Genomic DNA, 11,660 nt, shown 5'->3' with positions numbered 1-11,660 from the left:
AATATAGAGCAGATATTAGTGTTTACCATTAAAGTTTATCACTATCTATCTGAGATAATATTCTATCTCTGTATACCTCAATTCAAAGTTATCAATAATAAAAATTCACTCAACTAAATAAATATAGAAATATAGAGTACAAACGATATAAGAACAATAGAAACAGATATTAGTTTTTACTTATCATTGTCTATCTGAGATAGACAGAAATAGTGCTTTATCATTGTCCATCTTAATTCAAATGTATCAATAATAGATTGAATTGATGTTAAAGTTTTTTATAAAGTTCTTAAGATAAATAGTTGACATACAAGTACATTATTAAAACAGAAATGGATATTAGTGTTTACTATATAGAAACAGATATAGAGTGCAAACCATATAGAAACTATAGAAACTGTAGAAACAGATACATAGAAACGATAGATGGTTATCGTGCACTGTTTGATGAAGAATATGACGTTGGAAGAAGATATGGGAAAAGGATGGTTATCGGATGTGAGTGTGGATATCGGGCCAGTTGATGGGTAATCCAATTAACTGTAATTAATCGACTGGTTATCCATGTGGATTGGGATATTTTTTGTATTTCACTATCGTGGGTTGGGCTTTTCTTCGATCGTTTTGGGCTGGGTTCAAATTTTGCTATTTATGTAAATATTTCGACCTCTTTTATTACATTTGAAAAGATCCCAAAAAGAAATTCATAATTTAGAAATTAGAATTTATTTATCCACTAAATTTAGCCGCATTTATAATCTTTCATTTGACCAAATAAAAAAGACGTGGTATAACTACTATAATTTACCAAGAATACACAAGAAATTAACAGGGAAGGTAATAATTAATATTTTATTTTAAAAAAATTATATAAAGTTGGGCCGGGTGTAGAAGACGAGGCCCAAAAGTGCGTGTTGAGGAACGTGGAGGGAGGGACAGGGAGGATGCAGTTGCGGACTTTAGAAATTTGAATTTCGAAAATATATTGCCGTTGGGAAGTAACAACGGTCAAAAGTCCCTCCCCAACGCTTCATACATATTTGACGCTCCGATTGGACTTTTCCATTCATTTTCTTCGGAGAGACGAAGAGAGCCTTTGTGAGAAAATTCACTTTCAGAGAGAGAGAGAGAGAGAGAGAGAGAGAGAAAGAAATGGAGAAGGGACCGACCACTGTTTCAGCCATGGAAGCGTTCGAGAAGCTGGAGAAGGTTGGAGAAGGAACTTACGGCAAGGTTTATAGGGCAAGGGAGAAGGCGACCGGCAAGATTGTTGCGCTCAAGAAGACGCGCCTCCATGAGGATGAGGAAGGTGTTCCTCCCACCACTCTCAGAGAAGTTTCAATTCTTCGAATGCTTTCTCGGGATCCTCATATTGTTAGGTAACCCCTTCTTATTTCTCTTGATCGGTTCTTTCTTTCTCCAATTGTGTTTTTGTGTAACTTCAATTTTTAGGGTTTTTTCTATTTCTTGGGTTGTCGATGCTTTTTTTCTTTACACAACTCTTACTATGGTTTCGATTCTGGGTCATTGTACGAAAAGGGGCTCAACTCCTTTTAGGGTTTTGTAACTTCTCTCTCTCCTAGGTCCTGCAAATCTGGCTCTTGATCTTGTCATTTCTTTCTTCACGTGATGCCAACTTCCAACTGTTCTCTGATATGCGCTTCTGATGATTGTTATAAACGATTTTGTATAGGTTGATGGATGTCAAACAAGGCCAGAACAAGGAAGGGAAAACCGTCCTTTACTTGGTGTTTGAATACATGGATACTGATCTGAAGAAATTCATCAAGAGTTTCCGTCATACGGGAGAAAGCATTCCCGCTAACACTGTCAAGGTACTTAGAAATGCTCTTTTAGTCTTTATTTTTGTTCAGGAACTACTGGTTTGTTGTTTCTCAATCGCGGCCATGGAGTTTATAATTTCTGTTTTACTTTGTAGAGTTTGATGTACCAACTCTGCAAGGGCGTTGCCTTCTGCCATGGTCATGGAATCCTGCACAGGTAATTCATCATTCTATTTGGGACACTAATGGTGATAGTGGAAAAGTAAATGAAATCTAATTAACTGTTAGTTATATTATACCAGGGACCTGAAACCACACAATCTCTTGATGGACCGAAAGACCATGATGCTCAAAATTGCAGACCTTGGGTTGGCTCGAGCATTTACTGTGCCAATTAAGAAGTATACTCATGAGGCAAGTCGTGCTTTTTTCTGAGTTTTGTTTTTTCTAGTTGTTCTTTGGTAGAGTTAAAAGATCTAATGTCCTGTGTACTCCAGATACTAACCCTCTGGTATAGAGCTCCCGAAGTTCTGTTGGGGGCAACTCATTACTCCACAGCTGTAGACATGTGGTCTGTTGCCTGCATATTCGGTATCTTCCCATCCCAGAATTAGTATATAGCCTTTTATATTTTGGTGTTTCTCAATTCCATGTATGCAACATTCTAAATTTGCTTCTTTTGATAACTTCAGCCGAACTTGCCACCAAGCAGGCTCTCTTTCCTGGAGATTCTGAGTTGCAACAGCTCCTTCATATCTTCAGGTGCCCACGTCACTTGTTTCTTCTTGACTAACTTTGACAAGTCTTTTGGGACGATCAACCTCTTAAACAAAGATGTTATGGGAAATTTGTATGCAGGTTATTAGGGACCCCAAATGAAAAGGTCTGGCCTGGTGTGAGCAAACTAATGAACTGGCATGAGTATCCCCAGTGGAACCCCCAAAGCCTTTCAACTGCTGTTCCCAACTTGGATGATAAAGGGCTAGATCTGCTTTCAGTAAGTCATCTATTAAAAAATATCCATTAAGTAGATAGAAATTGTTTGTACTGGTTTCTAATAATCGAGGTTGGTTTCCGCAGCAAATGTTGAGGTATGAACCCTCAACACGTATTTCAGCAAAGAAAGCAATGGAACATCCTTATTTTGATGACTTGAACAAGGAATATCTCTGATTCAGTGTTGAAGATTTGGGTAACTTTTTAACCGGAGAAGAATGGTTGCTTTTCTCAAGCAGGAATTTGGAGTATATTGAAAGGATACTATTTGTCGTAACCAAAATGATGAAACCAGGTTTTAATCGAAATCTCATGTAGCTATAGTGAATTTGAATTCTCACTTCTCATGAGCTATATCCCCAGTCTCTCGAGTGACAAGATTACTAAATTTTTCTACCCTGTTTTATTGATATTAATGGATGATGTTTTGTGAACATGCTAAACGCACTCACAATTTGTGTATCATTTTCATCTTTTGAGTTGGTGCCTAAAATAAGTTGATTGACAAAGAAAGTGGAAGGTGAAGACCGTTAAGACAACTTGTCCACCTCATCCAATATTACTTTTTTCTACGTGATGACCTCATAATTTTTAAATTCTTCTCTCAACATCTCAATAGTATAGAAACTTGCATCGAAAATCAGTGTGAGTTTTATTTTTTAAATCCCATTATAATATACTCTCGTGGTCTTACAGCGTATTTAAGAGTAGATGGGAGGGAAACACATTGAAATCTAACTTGACTATTATTTATAATGAACAAATATTATCACAAAGTGGTCTGTTGTAAAATCCTACTAAAAGATTATGCCCATGCCAGTAACTTTCATTGTAACGACCTAACTTTCCATAAAATAAAATAAAAATACTGTTTGGCGTATGTATGCAAAAGCTGGAAAACACATGTCTAGAAGAAAAAATTCAATAAAACTTTTTCATTAAATAAATCTCTAAAATAATAAAAACACTGTTCGGGTACCCTTAATCTACTTTAAAATAAATTAAATAAATACTGACTAAAACAATCAAATAATTTAAATATTTAACCCTAAAACAAAACATTTTGAGAAAATCATGTGTGGAAGCGATGTCAAGTCTCAATGTCACGGATTCCTCGTATCATTCGGTAGCATATCTTTACCACCTAGAAAAAAAACATTTACAGAAAAGATTGAATATAAAAATACTCAGTAAGCGACCCACTATTGGGCTTATTATGTGTATAGGTACTAAGGGGCGAATTCGAAGGCACGCTTTCATAGTAGTGGCTCCGAAGAGTCACAAAAAAAATCATAAATATAGGTGGCGGCGATCCCATAAGAACGGCAATACATACACAAGGGATGTACACAACTCGTTAAGAATGCTAACAGTCACCATCAGTCTAACACAGTCATAAGCATGTAATCATAATCTTAGAACATACTCACTCAAGAGTTTCCAGAATAGTCCCATCAGTCCATCCATCATTCAAACGTAGCAAAATCATTCACATAATATATCATATTTTCCGTAACACAAACACAAGTTTCCAAACACCCTCAATAATCCAACCATAGCAAGTCATAGCAATTCAACCCATCAAAATAGAATCACGCTTTCAGTGCAATCACAGTCTTAATATCAACTTGGGTTCGAGTGCGAACCAGTAGTAAATCATTTACCTTAGAGTAAATCCAAACGATTTCGTCCCCTTGTTTATCAAACTTCTCAATCCAAAGCCTAAAACATTAACCATAATCAGTTTTATCCCATAAAGCATAAATTTCCAACACACTTTACCTCAACTATCCTTAAACCACTTACCTAAATGGAGGTCAAAACAAGATCAATCCAAGATTTCACTAAAAAACGTCCACCAAGTAGTCCAACCTATGCACAAATCACCAATAAGACAATGACTAAATTTCCAACAATTAAACTTAAGATAATCTATAAAAACCCAACGACTTCTGAATAGTGCCTCAAAGTCTTTCAAAGCTCCAATCTAACACAAGCATTGTGAGTAACAAACTCAAACCAGTGTAAAGCTTAATAGGTAATCTACCATTGAACAAGAACCCAACAAAACTCACTGATTGTAGACCCAACCTTGTTGGAAATTTCTTCAAAATTCTTCGAATTCTTCCAGAACATTAAATCTATAATCAAGGCGGCGTGAGAAAATTGAAATTAGACCAACCTGCCATGGACACACTTGAAACTCAATTAAACTAACCACATACCAGTAGATTAGAAACAACCCAACGAAATCTCATCAACTTACCAGAACACATCAAATTCTAAAAATCTGGCAATGTAAAGCGATGACTCAGTGGCAGTGACCAACGGCTGGCGGTGGATGAGTGCGGCGAAGCAAATGGTGGACGTTGTAGCGAATGGACGACCTGACAAAAACCCACACGAACGGCCACGCTGAGCATCGACTACGGACAATTGTGGACAACGACGCAACTTCAGATCTAGCGACTAGACTCCAACGGCAGCGCTAGCAGGCGAGTGAGGCGGTTGGAGATCGTGGTTGGAGATCGGGTGGGCTGCGGCTGGATCACGACGCGATCTGAAACTTCGACGGAACGAGCAACACTGGGTCACAACTGAGAGAACCTGCAGTTGCCGTGGTCGGAGCGGCACGAGACAACAAATTTGGAGCTTCTCGTGTGAGTAATGAATCTGTGGGCTGAGGGTTGCACACGATTGCAAATGAAAGAGAAGAAAAAATTGTGGATTGGGTGGGGTGGGGGGACTCACAGCGGCAGGCGTGGAGAAGGGGGAAAAACTAAATTTCTTTTATTTATTTTTTAATCTTAAATCGATATATATGTATATATATTTTAAGATTAAGTCAAACCTTAATTTGTCCGGTCAACACCCAATATACATATATATTTTCTTTTCCTTTTCCTTTTCCTCCTTAACCTCTCAATCTCCCACAAAAATAATCTACAAATCTAAATCACTAAATATAAACTTAATTATCTTATCACATTTAATTTAGTGTCGAACTCCAAAAATTGAAAATATAATTCCAAATAATTTGAGATAATTAATTTCTAAATAATTAGAGATAATTAATTTTAAAATAGAAAATATAATTCCAAATAATTCGAGATAATTAATTTCAAAATCCAAAAATTCGGGAGGTCACATTCACATTTCTAAAGGATATGCTATAACAATGTGAAGATCCTTAGAATTTAGAACAAAAGTTTTATGTGGTTTGGTTGTTACTTTTTATTGGAGTCTCATCAATATAGATCAACCCACGAGCCACAAGAACAAGGTGGACCAAAGTGTCAGTGAAACTGAAGCTAGAACGTAAGTCCATAGCAAAATAACCGAGCATTCTGCCTCTCCAGCTCCAAACAATTGAGTGATGGTTCCTGAATTCAATAGCATTCACATTGGTTTCAAATCACAAGTATACAGAATTCACATTCAAAATTAGCCAGCAAAAAGCAGAGTATTCTTTCTTTTTACCAATATTCATAGCAGGTGGGACAGCAAATTGAAGCAGAAGAACAAACAGATACAAGGGATCAGACCCCACCCAACCCAATTTTGCAGCTCCTCTCACAATCAAAAGTCCACTCAGAGGCAGCGCAATGTAACGAACCAAAACAATCCCAATGACAATGGATTTCTTCAACTCCGATTCCGATCCTCGCAAACCTGGACGTTCACCAATGCAAAGCATAATCAATTCTCTTTACCAGTTTTGAATAAATTTTTACGTTGTTACCTTTTAGAAGGTTCCCTCCTACAATTAATGTGACAGTTGGGATGGCCCCATTTCTGCAGTCACCAAGGAGCATTTAAAATCCTCAAAAATCAAAAGATGATTATTGGGTGATCTGTTAGATGATGACATTGTTTTAAGAAGAGTGAAAAAAGTTTGATACCCCAACAAAGCAGCCGAGTCGTCGATGACGCGCAAAGGAGCATCAGCACCTATCAACAAGCTTTGAAGTTGAGGGATGAGACCGATCGCAAAACCAGCAATCTGTAGGAAATGAAAGACAAGAAGATTAGTATGTTTGGAGTGGTTAAACCAATTATATGTATTATACTCACTTCCTGGCACCCCACATACCGCTCCAATTGTTGAAGGGGCAAACAATGCTTTCAAATTAAGCGATTTAATGAATGTGCTTATTCCGACTGCAGTTGGAACAACCTGCCATTGCATTTATATATTATTTGAGGAGAGGTTGGGTTAGATGAGAACCAAAAAAACAATGGACAGAAGAAAGGAAACATTGATGAGAAAAGCACCTCATGTTTCGTTTGAGAAGAGGAAATGACTGCATTTTCCTCCAAAACCAATAATTTTTTTGAAGAAACATCATCATCATCATCATTATGAACAACAAGTGGTTGAATATTGTGAATCAATGGTTCCTCTATGGAGGAGGTGTTAGTGATGGGCAAGTTATTAAAGGTGGAATTCTTAATGTGGCTCATTGAAGAAACTCGAACAATATTGTAGACATATGACCATAAAAATATGGCTCCTATCTGAAAAGAAGAAATAAATATAAATTGTATATCTGGGAGAGGGTAGAGCATTTGAATGAAGTAAGTGAGAGGATATGAAGGGAAGAGACCGCCATTGAAAGAGAAACATAAGCCATTCCGTAAGTGGTGCATTGGTCGGAGTCCCCAAAGGGGCTTCCCTTTTCTTTACAAACTGCTGGAATTATAATAAGTAAAATGTTGCCCAAATTTCCTGTGGAAAGGAAAAACGAAATCAATGGAGAGAATATCCCATATGATAATATTTGAGGGAGGAATAATATAATTTTGTTTACCAGCGGAGCAGCAACCCAAGATGAGGCCGCGGAGATGAGGAGGAGGTTTGGTTAATTGAATCACAATCCAACCAAATAGTGATCCCACTATGAAAGTAATGAGGATATTGAAAGGCATAAACCACCTGTTCAAACCAAAGCAGAGTATCATATCAATTGAAGTAGCATTTTTGAGAAAGAGAAAAGTATTACATACATCTTGACCATGTTGTTGTATGTAATAGTTTCAGCAAGGTTGGAGGAGACGAGTGCAGGATTGAATACGTAAAAAACCACCTGTGTTACAGACAGACACAAAAAACAACAACAATAAGAGCGCCATGAATACGATGGAAGTGAAGGAAAAAAGGGAAATAGCTAGGTATTGGTGTTGGTTGTAATGAAGTTACTCCATTCAAATGCTTTCTGGCTTCTTCGCCCAAGACGTTGATGTGGGGAAGAGCCAGAAAAGAGCCAAGCGCTGTGATTAGAAGCACTTTCAGAACGGGAATGGAAGCCGCAATCAGGAGGCTCAAAAACTTCACCATCTTCGGAAAATTGATTTTGGTTTGGATTTCCTTAATCCTCGCCCTGTATCATATCATATCATATTTGCTTTGGTTTTTAACAAACAGATCGGAACTCGGTGTCGTCCACTACCACAATCTAAATCATCGCTGTGACGCTGAAAACCCGTGGACAGTTCTCTCACTCCTTAAAAAAAGAGACTATTTCATACTCATTTCTTCTTTACGACGTCGTATTGAATCATCATTTATTCTTATGTAACAACCCGTATAAGGTATTTAATATCCCATCCCCACATGAACATAAATATGAGAACAGCCAAATGCCTCTCTTTAACCTCTTCATCCGAGATGAAACCTATCGAAGGATCCAAAACAGAATTGTCAAAGTGAATCAGTACTCATCATATTCGCTCGCTGACAAACAAGAAAGTGGTAATTTTCATAACATAAAACTACAGTTTCTAATTACACAATCTCTTTTCGTACCATTATTATTATTATTATTTTTTTTTTTGTTGAATTAGAGGAAAAAGATCACGTCGTTGGATTGTCCACCAACTCGCAAAGTATATAGTTCAACTAAAAATACAAAAGTAAGGTCTCTTGGGACATTACCTACTCTTTTCATTTTTGTATTCGTCGAATGAAGTTATTTATAACGTTCTCTCTCTGACACTCTACGTAATTACATGTAACTCCAACAATGTTAGTAGTTTGCAGCACTCGAGGTTATAGGGTATTTATTTTCCAATTGGCATATATTTACGACTGATTGTTTTTTTTTTTGTTTCTCTCTAGATTGCCACCCAATTTTCTTGGGCTTAGGCTTTGTCGGACAACCCTCTACCATATATGTGGATGTAAACAAGTATTAGAAGAGTCTATCAAAGTGACCTTGGATGATAATAACAAAAATAATATATTAATTTCATGCATTTCTTTTATTATTATTACCACTATTATTATTCTTAGTTGTTGGAGGCAATTTATGAGTAAAGTCACAAGGAGATTATCACGAATACAGCAGTATAAAAATAAAGAAGGTTAGATTCCTCATAGAGACATAGCATGATCTGTTAAAAGGAGCTATAACGAAAAGAAAAAAAATAGTACTAAAGAAAAATTAAAAGCGAGAGAGAATTAAAAAAAAAAAAAAAATACATTCATGAATATGAATAAATGTATATTAATAGAATATTAATGAAAGTGGAGATTCAAAAGACAACGGAGACCGAAAGATTGGGGAAGGAGAAAGCAAATTTGGAGTTGGATGCAGAGAAAGGAGAGTGCAGGTGGCCCACTTTTAATCATCGCCACAAAACTTTTATTCTAATATTAATTTATATTTTCTTTAGATTTGGTTAAAAAATTATCACATTCAACTTATAATTTGAGTGAATTAAATTCTTAAATTTAGATTACTTTTGAAAATATCTACGCATTAATTTTTAAACTAATTTTTCAAATGTGGAGTTAACAAACTGGACAATTATAGTAAATACATAGAAGATTTTCAAAGAATTTTTTGTCTAAAAATTTAAATTGATTCAATTCTGAAATTTTGTTGACGGGGTTTTATATAATTTAACAAAAATAAATGTAATGAGTGAGATTTAAACTTGGATATAGAAGAAGCTAGAAGGCAAATTTACTACTTAGCACTATGCCAATTTTTTATATATACATATTATATAAGTAGTATAAAGTTGGGGCTTGAGCCGAGCCATTTATGAAACACAAATATTCAACGTATCTATTTCTACACGTATTTTTTTAAATAAAAAAGACAACATCTAATCTTTCTCAATCTAAAACTAGACAATTTATTTAAAAAGCCCACTACTCGTGTTCAAAACTAAAAGGAAAAAAAAAAAAAAAAACTGATCAAATCCTAGGAAAAAAAATAAATAACTGATCAAACCCTAGACTAAATCATTTCATTTTCATCTTCAAATTTGAGTCCCCACAAAATTGACCAAAATATAAATCATTTGGATATTTTCAACAATTCAATGAAGAAGTTCTTCGTTTATCTTCATATTTCTCTCTCTAATCTTCATTTTCTTCTTCTTTGCAATATGAGTCACTTTTCTATTGCATTTTTATTAATTATTGTACTTCAACATCTTATATGTTGCTTTTTTTCTATTATATTGCAGTGTTTGTATTATATTTTGTGAAATTGTTATTAACTTATATGATAAATTTATCTATATCCTATATTTTTTTTAAAGAAAAAGAAAATGTATCTTCAATGTATCCGTATCCGCGTTTTTTAGAAATATATATATTAAAAAAATATATAAAAAATGATGCATCCTTAGACATATCCATATCGTGTAGTCGAATATGTATGAATGCTTCATAGCGAGCTATATTAAATCTGCCCCTGCTATGAAGGTTTTTATTTAAAAATTTGGATACAGCAGTATCTTAGTCCATGCCATCAATTTTCCATTAGCGATTATTTCTCCCTTTTGATCTTGCTTTTGCTCGTGGGAAGGAGAAAGAGGAAAAAGGGGATGAGAAGAAAGAAAGAAGAGAAAAAAGAAGACGGGCTACTGGATATTGGATAGAGGAGGAGGAAAAGAGGAAAATAAATAATAATAAATTAAAAAAACATATAGTTTCAAAAGAAATTATTGTTGCTAAAGATAGCATAACTCAACTTGTTAGCCATCACAAAGTCTATGGTTTGACTCTCCTAGCCTCTATTGTACTAAAAAAACAGTATCAATTAGTTTTCAAAGACTAAAAAATGCCGCCAAAATCAAGGGATTGGATTGAAATTTTGAAGGGTGTAATCCTCTTAAAGACTTGTAAGACTAAAGACCTAGAAAATAAAAACTTATCTTAAATTCTTGAATTCTCGAGTACTTCAAAAATGAAATTCGAAGAAGATTTGGATGCTATATGTATTTAAATAATAATACTTTATAATTAAAGTATGAACTATATATGTGGTGTGACATTCCAAATTTGTTCGTCATGTAAATTCTGTATTTTGTGGTATTTACGAATATTTTCAATTTCGTAGGATAAATAGAATTGTTATAAGGATGATTCAATTTAATTATTTGCTCAAAGAGGAATTTTGGAATTTAAATTTGATTGAAGGAAAACTTGGGACTTATGTTTAAATGTTTCAATTTTTAATTTAATTTGGAACATTAAATTAAAATTTGGAGTTTCGAGTTATTTTTTTGTATTTTTGGAGAAGATATTAAGTTAAATCAATTTATTGTGATAGTTGGTTTAAAATATCGTTCCCAAAATTGGATTTGGGATTCTAAATCCAAAAGGGATTTGGATATTGAATTTTTAGAAAGAAAAAGGAAAGGGTTTAAGTTGCTTTAAATAGGTTAAGTCTCACTTAGAGTGTTTTTTTTTTTTTTTTTTTTTTTTTTTTTTAAATAAAAAAAAAAAAAAAAAGAGAAAAGAAAAGTCTTTTTCTTTTTCTTTCTTTTTTCCCTCTCTTTTCTTCTTTTCTCTCTCGCGCGCCAGCCGGAGCGTGCCGCCGTCGTTCTCCCTCGCAACCGAGCCTTTCTGTCAACCCCGTA

The 11,660-nt window shown here is 34.9% G+C and overlaps 2 protein-coding genes across 8 annotated transcripts; one reads left to right on the top strand and one right to left on the bottom strand.

Moving 5' to 3' along the window:
- Positions 1-1,061: 1,061 nt before the first annotated feature.
- On the top strand, positions 1,062-3,176 carry LOC120086492 (cyclin-dependent kinase B2-2). The gene is made up of 8 exons (XM_039043174.1): positions 1,062-1,379; positions 1,694-1,835; positions 1,940-2,001; positions 2,087-2,198; positions 2,282-2,375; positions 2,477-2,546; positions 2,643-2,781; positions 2,865-3,176. Exons 1-8 carry the CDS (start codon positions 1,153-1,155, stop codon positions 2,955-2,957), a joined length of 939 nt encoding a protein of 312 aa, XP_038899102.1. The 5' UTR covers positions 1,062-1,152; the 3' UTR covers positions 2,958-3,176.
- Positions 3,177-3,723: 547 nt separating this feature from the next.
- LOC120085152 (protein PIN-LIKES 3-like) lies at positions 3,724-8,286 on the bottom strand. Of its 7 annotated transcripts, none has more exons than XR_005483827.1 (15): positions 7,981-8,283; positions 7,788-7,867; positions 7,592-7,716; positions 7,388-7,509; positions 7,056-7,298; positions 6,874-6,957; positions 6,683-6,783; positions 6,523-6,575; positions 6,261-6,452; positions 6,012-6,163; positions 5,047-5,387; positions 4,856-4,962; positions 4,587-4,652; positions 4,445-4,502; positions 3,727-3,924 (listed from the first exon to the last, which is right to left on the bottom strand). XR_005483827.1 is itself a non-coding variant. In XM_039041029.1 (10 exons), exons 1-10 carry the CDS (start codon positions 8,116-8,118, stop codon positions 6,039-6,041), a joined length of 1,263 nt encoding a protein of 420 aa, XP_038896957.1. In that variant the 5' UTR covers positions 8,119-8,282; the 3' UTR covers positions 5,831-6,038. The 7 variants fall into 7 exon arrangements, 1 of the variants encoding a protein (XP_038896957.1); XR_005483826.1 differs by having other exon boundaries at positions 4,872-4,962; XR_005483825.1 differs by having other exon boundaries at positions 3,726-3,924; positions 4,587-4,962.
- Positions 8,287-11,660: the final 3,374 nt, after the last annotated feature.

Source organism: Benincasa hispida, chromosome 9, assembly GCF_009727055.1.
Source record: "Benincasa hispida cultivar B227 chromosome 9, ASM972705v1, whole genome shotgun sequence".
In the NCBI taxonomy this organism is placed as follows: domain Eukaryota; kingdom Viridiplantae; phylum Streptophyta; class Magnoliopsida; order Cucurbitales; family Cucurbitaceae; genus Benincasa; species Benincasa hispida.
Note: the sequence above shows the minus strand (reverse complement) of the source record. Positions and strands in the feature narration are given on the sequence as shown.

Bases quoted from the DNA above. Each gene is read 5' to 3' on its own strand.
- LOC120086492 (XM_039043174.1), top strand. From the start codon at position 1,153: ATGGAGAAGGGACCGACCACTGTTTCAGCCATGGAAGCGTTCGAGAAG. The intron at 2,199-2,281 runs GCAAGTCGTGCT...TGTGTACTCCAG, and splicing joins TTAAGAAGTATACTCATGAG to ATACTAACCCTCTGGTATAG. The intron at 2,782-2,864 runs GTAAGTCATCTA...TGGTTTCCGCAG, and splicing joins AAGGGCTAGATCTGCTTTCA to CAAATGTTGAGGTATGAACC.
- LOC120085152 (XM_039041029.1), bottom strand. From the start codon at position 8,118: ATGGTGAAGTTTTTGAGCCTCCTGATTGCGGCTTCCATTCCCGTTCTG. The intron at 7,717-7,787 runs GTATGTAATACT...TGGTTTGAACAG, and splicing joins TACAACAACATGGTCAAGAT to GTGGTTTATGCCTTTCAATA. The intron at 7,510-7,591 runs GTAAACAAAATT...TCCTTTCCACAG, and splicing joins CTTGGGTTGCTGCTCCGCTG to GAAATTTGGGCAACATTTTA.